General features: G+C 34.8%; 1 protein-coding gene across 1 annotated transcript; it reads left to right on the plus strand.

Moving 5' to 3' along the window:
* Positions 1–1615: 1615 nt before the first annotated feature.
* Positions 1616–2713, plus strand: LOC141627513 (F-box/kelch-repeat protein At3g06240-like). The gene has a single exon (XM_074440758.1). It carries the CDS (start codon positions 1616–1618, stop codon positions 2711–2713), a length of 1098 nt encoding a protein of 365 aa, XP_074296859.1.
* The last annotated feature ends 9216 nt before the right edge of the window (positions 2714–11929 follow it).

Here is an 11929-nt window from a genome sequence, read left to right on the forward strand (position 1 = left end):
TATAATTTCTATGTAACATATGGGAAATCAATTACCTTAAATAAGAAACCAATACAATGTTGTAAATCTAAGAATCTACGAAAAGTTTATATATACAATCTATACACGCCCGTGCAACTTTGCACGGGTCCTAAACTAGTTACTATCTAAAACAAAATATATAAGATATAATATATGCTAATAACCTGACCCGACACTAACCCTTTAATGACCCGACCCGACTTGCCACCCTTTAATGACCCGACATGAACCGAACCGACCCGAACCCGTTACTGACCCGACATAACCCAAACCCGATATGACCCGATCCGCTTTGACCCGACCTGCAACCGACCCGATTGCCACCTCTAAGTCTCGCGAATATATCACTATGTGTTAAGATTTTTTTTTACATGAAGCAATATTTTCTTATATGAAAAAGTTACTCATCGGTTAATTATCATTGTGACGACGAAATAAATCATACTCCCGTACATTATAAGATCATTTTAGTTTCGTTGTCATTTTTAATTTGATTACGAGTCTTATACGCAATTATCTTATGCAGGATTGTATACGGAAGATTAGAGCTGATCAAGTGCGGCCCGACCCGTTCGGCCCAGCCCGTTCGGCCCGCTAAAATAGTGGGCTTGGACAAGAAAAATCAAAAATTAAACGGGTAACGGACAAGAAAACTAGGCCCGCTAGAATAAATGGACGGACTTGGACTAAATAAAATGCCCATGGGCGGCCCGCTAGGCCCGCTATTAATAGTAACCTCATAAAAGTCCTCAAACCCTCAATCCTCGTACGTGCTTATTTCTATAACAATTTGTACACTCTAGACCAATTAGGTAGCGCAAATGAATATTTATGCTTTACGTATAAGTGAGAGATTGTCGGTATTTACACTTGTCGTATAAAGATTCTCCGAAAATGGACATGCTAACGGGAGTGTATGTAACCGCTAATAGTGCCGCATAAATACGGAGGCAAAAATGAACTTTTGATGTTTGTAGTAGAACATTGCCAAACTTGTGTTTTTTCCAAAATCTAGTAAACTTATCTATTGAAAATTAGTATACTTTTTTAAGAGTAAGCTTTTAAAGACAATTGTTAAGATTTAGGAGGATGTAGCGATAACTAACTCGTGTTTTAATAGAAACACTAATTTTTGTATTTTTTTTAGTCAGGCCCGCGGGCCGGCCCGCTCTCTTGAAGTGGGCGGGTACGGACAATGAAAAATGGCCCGCTTAGCGGGCTCGGGCTATAAAATACGGCCCGCTGGACATTTTTTTAGCAGCTAGGCCCAACCCATGTCCGGCCCAAGCCCGCTTTTGATCAGCTCTACTGAAGATGATGAGAATTTACAACCCAAACGTCACTTATTTGAGAATTTGGATCGTCTGTTTGAAATTAATGAAGATGAGATAACTGGAACTTATTTAGGATCCACTTATTTATTGATTAAAACTATTCATTTGATCATTTCCAATGTCAAGATTGTCAACCTCTTCACACATAGAGTAAACCAAAAGTCCTTTTAGTTCCTTCTACTACTTTAAATACTCTGATGTTTCTCAATCTATCGATCTATCTCTCACATTTTTGTTCTATCTACTAAAAATAAATAATAATGTCGGACGTAAATCCATGTCTATGTAATGACATATGGCTCGAAATCTTAAAGGAACTCCCTGTAAAAACCTTAGGCAAATGTCGTTGTGTTTGCAAATCATGGCATTCCCTTATAGTTTCTCCTTCTTTTATGGCTGCACACCTTAAACATTACACTCGAAACGATGCAAATTCCTTAATTATGTACAAAGAGACTGTTGCGAGTTCAAACACCGAAGGATTTGAGCAAATTAGTCTCTTTCGTGATTTAGATATGTTGAAACAAGGTAATACACTCCACACCTCAGTTTGCCCTTTTCTAGTACCGCGTGATTTGAGAGTTCAAACATCATTGTCCTCCTTTTATTTTGTTGGGCCTGTTAATGGTTTATTGTGCGTCTCTGAATCTAAGTATCTTAACCCGAGTGACCGTATCTTGATATGGAATCCCTTGATTAAGAAATCCGTTAAACTTCCTAACTCCACATTTACGGGAAATAATTCTTTGTTGGGATTTGGCTATGATTATCGTATGTACGACCATCGTGTGGTGAAAATTAGTTATTTGGATGCAAATACGCCATTCGTCGAGGTTTATTCTGTTCAGGAACGAATATGGAGGACAATTTCCGCTAAATATTTGGTTGATAACTCAATCAATAATGTTTCCTCTTCACACTGCTTTCATAATGGAGTTATTTATTGGCTGATTCTTACTAAAAGAAATGAGTTCAGTTATTCCCTTGGCGAATACTTGCTTTTGTTTGATGTCGCGGAAGAAAAATTTGCAAAAATGGAACTGCCTGAAGAATTCGTAAACATTGGCTCAGGTGTGTTCGGTATATTTGAGTACCATGGTATGTTATCGTTGTCCTATTGCAATTACACCGTTTTCCGGGAACCTGATTTTTCGGCTGATTTTAAAATCTGGGTGAAACGAGAATACAATGTCGAGGGTTCATGGTGCAAAATCTTGCGTGTCGGTGTCCTACATGACTATTTCCATAAGGGTCCGATAGAATACTTAGGAGCGAATGAGATGTTGATCGGGATCTATAGGGAAAGTGTTAGAACACATTTATTGATGATGACATGCCTATGTTTAACCATGTTTTAAGATGTTCCATTTCAGGATTTAGTCCTCTTCCCCAATCAAGAATTAATCAATGTTCAAGGTCAAGAAGTGTTGATGAAGCTACCCAAGAATTGTGTTGTAATTAAGAGTCACTTATGTAAGGGTAAGAGAGTATAGTACTAAGGCAACAGTAAGCAAGACTGTTGTTGAACAACAGTTTGCTTACTAAGGCAACAGTCAGCCAGACCGTTGCTTCAACTCGTGTCACTTGGAAGAAGTCTTCATTTTCAAAATATTCATATTTCGAAAATACTAACTTCTATTTTGAAATACAAATTTCTGATATTTGAATCTTGTAAAAGGTTATTGTTTAAGAAAAGGATATTCTATTGGCATCTTTCAAAAGGACTTAACTCAAAGTGGAAATATTTTTTATCATGGCTTTTAGAAAGAAGAACTTGTTTCTTTCCAAATTTGTTCCTCTAAAATGTCCTCACTTGATTGTCCATCTTACCTTGACTGATTTTCAAAGGCCCTTTCAAGATAGTAACAAAGCTCATTTTCTTCTTTAACCTTTGGAAGAATGCTCCATTTTGTGCAAACTTGGGCAAGTCAAAATTATTTGTTTTCTACCTCATGTCTTGACCTCTAAACCCTAGTTTGCTTCCCTATAAAAGGAGCACTCTTCTCCTTCATTTTCTCAAGACTTTTCCCAGAGAATTTCAAAGTGTTTTGCAAACTTGTTTTTAAGAACTCAAAGTTTTTTACTTCCTTTGCAAAATAATTCTAAGTCTTCCAGTGGCAACAGTCTTCACTACCGTTGCCTTAAGTATTACTTTCTCTTGCCTAGAATCGTTTGATCTATAAGTTGTCCTTATCAATTCTTTCATAGAATCAGTTTGAGGAAACTTGATCTTTGTAAACATTCTAGTTAGAGTCTTAAGTTTCTAGACGGAGTAGTCTTGAAACTTGTGTCGCAACCGGAGTAGGTTGTTGGTCCTTTTATTGTAAGTGTTTAAGTAGTCGGAGTAGATCACTTCACTTATTAATAAAAGAAGATTGGACGTAGGCCCTTAGAGTGTTGGCCGAACCAATTCAAAAATATCGTGTTGATCTCTCGTTACTTTTATTTCCGCTGCATTTTTACTACTCGATTGTTAATCCACGTTTTATTTAACAACAGTCGCTGATACTGTTGCTTTTGGTCAGTAGCCTTCTCTTATGAGCTAAGACATACAAGCAACGATCGGATCAACCGTTGCCTTCTTCGCAATCTTCTTAAACATCGTGATACACTCTTAATGAATCAATATTACTTGATGTATCCATTTGTTCTTCACATTATCAATCAACTTGCTTTAATTCAATAAAGACTAAGTTGAAATTTTTAAAATAGTACCTAATTCACCCCCTCCCCCTCTTAGGTACTTGAATCCTAAACTCTTCAGAAAGCCTTGGACAATTGGGGTACTATGATCCTAAGATTGGAGCAGTTACGAAACTTGGTCTTTGTACTAGATCAACCAAATTCAGTGCTTTTTCGGAGAGTCTTGCCTTGCTTGACCAAAATATCGATGTTCTCACTTCTGAGGAACTCGAAAGGTATGTCTAAAGCGGTCTAAAACATCTTTTCCTACTTGTAAATGTCAGTTTTCTTAACTGATAAAGTTATAATGTTTGTAATACGTTTGTATATAGGCCGGACCCATCGTTGTCAAAAAAAAAAAAAGAAAAAAAAAATATAGGCCGGACTCAACGCGCGCCGCGGCTTTCTAGAATACAAAGATAAAGTTGATCGATACATAAAGTTTAAAAACTGTAAGTTTATTTTTCTTATACGGCTTTAATTTTCGTATCATCGTATATATGCATGGTATATTAACTAAGTTCTGTTTTTGTTTTGTATTGATTAATTTGGTTTTATCAAGCAGGTTGCTGAATGTTTATTTGATGATTACTTTTGGATGGAATTTCATCAACGATCGATGATTTTATGTTGAGACTAATGATGTTCGAATATGGGTTTTAGTTCAATTGCTTATTTTAATTAGTTCAATTGTTATTTATGAGCTTTACTATGCGAGTCTATTCTGGTGTTGTAATTTGGGTTAGAAAATGTTTACGAGGTATTTGGCGTACTATGTCATCGTACATCCTACCTAATGAAAAACCTCCTTTTTTTGCTATTCTACTTTAGCTTGGTTATTTATCGTACATCCTTCCTAACGATGATGTAGTATACTCGATGGAGACAAGAAAATAAAAATTCACATGTAATTATTCTATGTGTTTAAGTTGTGAAACATGTCATATATCGAGAAGACAGATATAACTAATTAATTAGTTTCACAATAACGATCCATATTACCGTCTTAAACTAGCCCGTAACATCTAACATCATGCTATCATATGGAAGACTAAAGTCTCTATGGTTTTGCAATAAAACATTGTATTGTATAACCTTATAACGAATATTTCCATGTCCTTATTATAGAAAAGTGGTTTTTGGTGGATATTATTTAGATAAAATATAACTTGGTTTAACATAACACTTTACAAAACTTTTTTTTATACCAGAATTAGGTTATATGAAATATGTTATTCGGTTGTTTAATTTTTTTTGGGCAGTTAGCTTGGTTTAGGTTGAATAGGATAGTTTGTTGTAAAAGAAAATTATATTGTTATGATATCGACATGTTAAGATATCGTTATATCATAGCGAATAATATTGATATTATATTATTGGCCAAATTTCAAAATACTACCCATTATAGTTAATTTTTTTCAAAATACTACATACTAGATTCTGTGCCCGTGCGTTGCACGGGTTTCAAATTTGTCCTTCCTCTAATGTGCCCGTGCGTTGCACGGGTTTCAAATTTGTCCTTCCTCTAATTGTTTAGACCTTCTAATATCATTTTGAATTATACGTAAAAGTTGTATTAATTGTTTAGACCTTCTAATATCATTTTGAATTATACGTAAAAGTTGTATTTCAATTACTCAGATGAGGTGTATTAATTTTATATATAACTAAGTCTGTTATTTCATGAGGATAATCCAAACTATTAATTTGATTCTTTTATTTGCTTTTATTGAGGAATTCTTGTTGTTTCATCTTCATTTTAAGGATGTTGATGGTGTTGAGAATCGTTATTGTGATTTAATGATGGTACCGATTCTATTTTGTGTGATTTTCACCATTGTTGAGCTTAAAGATTCAAGCTTTGAATCAATTGAATCAATTAGACACCAGATGCAAAAATTCACGGGTTAGCAAAATCATATCTGGAAAGACTGTTTGAGTGTGAACTGTACAGCGAAGGGGATGAAGGATAATCCAAAACATTAATTTGATAAAGATATGAACAAAACATTATCTTGTACAAAAATACGTGTGAGGATTTTCTAAATTACCTCAAAAATAATGGGGGGTCCATTCCTTCTAATACACTGTTATAAAATTATTATACTCTCTTCGCCTCATCAAAACACTTGATGGTTGGATCGTTTCGGAACAAAATCTTAATCATTGAGGTAATGGAAGGTAATGAAGAGAAGAGAGTAATGAAGAGGGTTCGAACCGCAAAAATACAACCGTGGATTTTGAAAGAATTATACTCCGTATTGATTAAGAATAATAAATATGTACCCTCTACAACAGCTCAACCGAAAAAACAACTAATGAGAAAAATGAAGGATACATCCCAAAACAACGGGGGAGTTTTCACAATGCTTTCGATGGGTATACGACGTGTTAGAACTTGAACTGGAAGTAGTGAATGCAGTAGTATCCCTGTCATTTTGCACAAAGAGCATTCAAAAGAACTTGGCCGGCCAAGCATCAAATCTACAAAATATTGGTGCCCAATTTGTCCATCTCTCCACTTCAACTTCGCTGGAAACCGACCATAATGTACTCCATCATTGCACCTATTGTCGAAATGCCATGCCCAAGTCATATATATCAAAATCATCTATGACCCCAGTAACCAACCCAGCTGCTTTTAGTTTCTCCAGAAGAATGCCATTAAACACCTCCATTTTACTGGGATTAAAAGCAAGTGTCCTAGCATATCCTCCCGTTGTAATTGTTGATCTGTAAATAAAATTTGGAATATTTCCATTATCACTTTCCAGAATGATGCTGCGAATTCACCCTTCATGGTTTATAAATAAATGGGAGCAATTTTAAAGAATTGGAAAAGTAATAATAATAAAGGTTACCCTCTCAAAGTAACTGTAAAATACCCTTGCATCTGATTAGATGTTATTCTAATCAAGGCAATGAATTAACAAAACCCTAATCAGCAAAACCCAGATTTTAGTGAATGTCGAGTTTGCGGATCATAAATTGTTTTGGTAAAAATCAAACTTAGGCTCCTGTATGTAATCGTTAATGTCACAAGCAGAATTAGTGGTATTGTTAGCTTCACTTGTAATCACTTCGTAACAGTTCAAATATTTTGCGATAAACTGAGTACTGAGATACTTCCTCTTGCAGGAAGATTACGCCTTTTTCTCGCATTCAGAAGGCTGTTTCTTGCTTATTGAAGCCGGCTATTGGCGTCGGTTATTTTCATTATCCGCCTCACACATGGTTGGAGCATGACACTCTGAAACTGATCACCGAAAATTATGCATTTCACTTGTCGTGAGGGTCAAATAAATTGAAGAATTTAGAAAGGTATAATTTATATTTTTGTTTCTTAGTTCCTTCCTGCAGTTCATATTGATACTTGTTGCATGCCATAAATTCGACTGGAAAAACTTAGCCATCAATTTGCATAATTGAGATTAGCCTCTCAGAGCACCTGTTTGTGTAGGTTGGTGTCGAATTAATTGTACAGTCTATGTGGATGCTATGCTCGTAACACAAGAAACCAGGTTGCCTTGAAAAAACATAATACATAATTACATGATAAGTAATGAAGCACATAACAAATTATTAGTCATAGTTATCAGTCATACATTCAACTACGGTAGATTTGTAGCCTTAATAATTCTCTCTTGAGACGTCATTTAGATACATGTTGTAGCCTTCCTTGAACATGTTGTCTGTTGGGCTCTTTCCTGTCATTAGCTCAAGTGGCAGTATGCCTTGCTTAGCTATTAATATCATCATCTGAAGCAAACCACGGAATTGAACAGTCACGATATGAAGCAAACCAGCTAGAAAGGTAGCTTTGTGAAAACACAAACATAATTACATGATGATAAGTAGTAGAGTACATAACATTTTATTAGTCATGTTTACAGCAAACTGACAGGAACTTAAAAGCATTTTACATTCAACTTTGGTACATTTGAAGTCCTAATAATTCTCTCTTGCGATTTCATTTGGCGGACACTTGTTTTCTGTTTGTAATCAACCTTAGGCGGTCAGGCCTCTGTAACCATCAGCGCTACAAGTAGAAATAATGTTAATAGATAGAACTTCTAAGCAAATTAAAACTTTCAGAATCATTCTTTAACAATAAACTCATGATATGTCAAAAGTAGATGAAAAAAACTCAATAATATGTCATTATTTAGAAAGGCAATGTGTAACAGAACGTGAGAACGATCATCCAAATTATTTCCGAGGGAGTATTAAACATAGATAATCATGTACCGTTAAATATTAGTTTCACGGAGCCCGATTTCATGCACCTGAAAATATGAAATAAAACAATTAGCGGCAATTATGTGCAAGAAATTATAAAAAAAACATTCATTAACATGAGAACAAAAGTAAAAAAAAAAAAAATACATAATAGACACAAAATATTATTAAGCACAAAATTAAGGGGAGAAAAGTGATAGTTATGTGCCTATGTTACAGCCTTTTATATGCATGCTCAATGCCAAAATTTTATCAGCAATCAATTTCTAACTTCTTATCTTTAATCAAATAGATCTCAACAACTTAATAAATTTGTAACCATATGTAACTTTATCACATTAATCAGATAGAATTTGCTTCTTATTTCATAAATTAATAAAACCGTATGTGGATAGAATTTGCATAAATATTGGATAATTATACATAATATTATCTTAAATAAAAATTAGTTAGGTAATTTAAAAAAGTTGGAGTCTCTAGAATTGCCTGAAAAAAGCCTCTTTTATATATATACTAGATTTAATGCCCGTGCAATGCACGGGCCATTCTGTAATATCTTACTATATGTGATCCAATAATATTCTGACTACCAGTAAACTTAAATATTTTTAGAAAATTAGTTACTTTTGTTATACTCCCTCCAATTCAGCCTATGCTTTCCCTTTCATTCTAATACTCCTCACATATATTAGAGAATGGGGAACTATATGCTGAATATAATTGAGTATGAATTATGACCTTGGCGAGTTTCGACATAACTAAATTAAAATAACTAATTAGCTCAATTCGGTTGACTTTATGAATTGCCGTTAATTATTTAGATTCATCATTACATTTGAACTTATTCTCTTTGTATCAACCTCACTTCACAAGTCCAGCTCTGATTGTAAATGATCCAAACAAATGACATAAGTTAACTAAAATTTTGAGTTCAAATTTATAAGACAGTAAGACGATTAAAGTTTCAAATGTAGGGTTCTCTTATACTCTTGCTCATAGAGTTGTAGTGCAACCCAACTCATTCAAATACACGGGTACAACCAATCAATATGTAACTTATAAGCCTCATACTTATAGCTCAACTCTGGCTCATACCTTCTCTCATAGTGCGTTAATCTTAGCCTTAAATTGTAGGTGACAACTTTTTCTAACGCATATGACGATATTATTAAGACTCAAAATTTTGTAAACATGTTGTGAGGTTGTTCGTACTTTATTTTACATCTATAGCTCAAAGGTGAGGGTGGATTATATAATCGTGTACGAAGTATTTGATAACAATCGTTAAGTACAAATTCCAAAAGGCGCCAATAATATTACGATTAGTAAAATGATAGAACATCAATTAGTTTGAGTAATTCTACATATTTGAATGCAGTCTTTCATATTGGATTGGTGATATAACTTCCCTTTTTAATATTGCCCGAATCCCAATTTTGGTAGCAATATTGAAATAAGACCTTAAAGATATCATTCACCATAATGGTAGGTATTTTTTATTAATAATTTTTTGCCGACCTCTAAAATCGTTCCAAATATTTGGTTTTCTCATAGAAGTCGGATTCTTTTCACCATCATAAGCAAAGTCTTTTCCAGCCAATTCAGTGTCATATGTATCGTGAACTCTGTCAAGAACTTTCTTCCCCACACCCTTGGCATCAACCGGGAAACCATCCTCATGCATAATATTCGCCTGTAAGTCAATCGGGCAACTGTTTAAGCTCAGACGGTTGTCCGGAATAAAACATCACTCTCAACGCCGTTCGGTTTATCTTCCTCTCCGTACTTTTGTTGATGAAGTTCCACCCTTGCTTCCACTTGTCGTCCCTGCAAAGGTAAAAGACTAATCAAAAGCATACTCTGAGGCAACTCTTTTTTGTATCCTCTTGATGTCAGTTGTAACAGGAACATTACTTCATTAGTTCATTCTTGTTTATGTATAAAATTTTCATCACTGTTGCAACAACTTTTCATAAGAAACTCCTCACATTGTTGTACTTGCTTATTGTAGCCTGCAAGTACAACACTTCAACTGATACAACTTACCATCTTTGAGAATATGATAGTTTGGATTAATATCATTGATTGTTGAAGATAGGCCAAATGGTCAATTTCTTGTATTATTTGTTCTCTATAAATGTTAACTTTCAATAGAATAGGCGAATTAGATAAGTCACCTATAAAACAACAATTGGTCTCCCTTGTGACGGGTTACCATTTGTGACGGATATTTTGTGAGATAAAATGGTAATAAAATGGGTTAGTGGAGAAAGAGGACCACATGAATAGTGTTGCAGAGAGAGAAAAAGTGGGTACATTGTGAGGTAAAATGGTATCCGTCTTCAGCTTGTGACGGATATGTCATGTCTTCAATGAGAATTTGTGATAAAACAAATGCATAATTGCATCCTTTTTTTTCTTTTTTGGTAATAGACTGCAAACCACGGCATGGACTCAGACCATAAATACTCCCCATAATTGCTCTTAGGGAGACTTGAACCTGAGTCTCCTGTAATTTTACTCAAATTTTAACAGCTACACTCTACCCTTACGGACATAATTACTTTGTTGCTTAAACAAAAAGTACACCATCTTGGGAGACTAACAGGTTCGTTGCGGACTGGCTTCCATGGGTTCTCCTTTATTACGAAGGAAAGGAGCAGAGCAAGAAACTTATGACGACTTAGGCTAAAATTCGGTGATTCATGGCTTGGCTGCTTGCGACCCGTAGGGATGCTTAGAGGGCATGACGGAAAGGTCTTAACGCTTAGGCGTGGTGCTAACAAAGGAGCAGTGGTGTCCGAGTATAGCGGAAGCGAGGGCAACGGAGTTCGGTTTGTATGACTCTAGCTAGGCAAATGCATCGATGTCATGTAGTGCTCGAATCGGATTTCCTGTTGTTGATTCTGAAATCGAAGAAGCTACCTGCTAACTACATTGGGAATATGGGGAGAATAATTCTAGATTTGGCTTGCTATTTTGCGGTTGTCGAGTTTAGTTTTGTACGTAGGGATGGAATGGCAAATTATAGGAGGCATGTATTATATATATAAATAGTGATGGACATAGCTAAGACTCCTACGGCAATTAATTTTGCTATGCAAATAGGATTGTTTATGCATTATTTTATTCTTATTGGTCGAAAGTTTTTAACATAGGTTGGAGTCTTTATAATCGCTCGAAAAAAGCTTCCTTTAATAATATAGATAGATAGATATTGATTTTGCAATCCATTACTCGTGAATCAAAACTTCACTAATCAATTTTTTGACAAAGCCAATATATTCGTTGTTTAAACCTACTACTGGAGTAGACATTAAGACATAGTATTAGATCTTATAAAGCAAAAACGTTTGAGATTGTATTACTACATTGTAAATCGGTCTCATATATTCTTATTATTACTCCGTATCACACAATTAATAATACAATTTACAAATAAGTACACTGTATTGTTGTATCAAAGCAAAAGTGTAATAGGACCTCTGGTACGATAAGGAGTAAAGAACCGAGTAAACTCTTAATTGTGGTAGACGTATATGAATTTTATGTTTGTCCTTTCTTTGCTAGATGTGTTACATGATGGATATGAGGATAAAGTTAAGAGTTTGCAATAAGTAGATAAAGTAATTGAAATACATCTTACATAAATA

This window comes from Silene latifolia, chromosome 2 (genome assembly GCF_048544455.1).
Source record: "Silene latifolia isolate original U9 population chromosome 2, ASM4854445v1, whole genome shotgun sequence".
NCBI lineage: Eukaryota > Viridiplantae > Streptophyta > Magnoliopsida > Caryophyllales > Caryophyllaceae > Silene > Silene latifolia.

Bases quoted from the DNA above. Each gene is read 5' to 3' on its own strand.
- LOC141627513 (XM_074440758.1), top strand. From the start codon at position 1,616: ATGTCGGACGTAAATCCATGTCTATGTAATGACATATGGCTCGAAATC.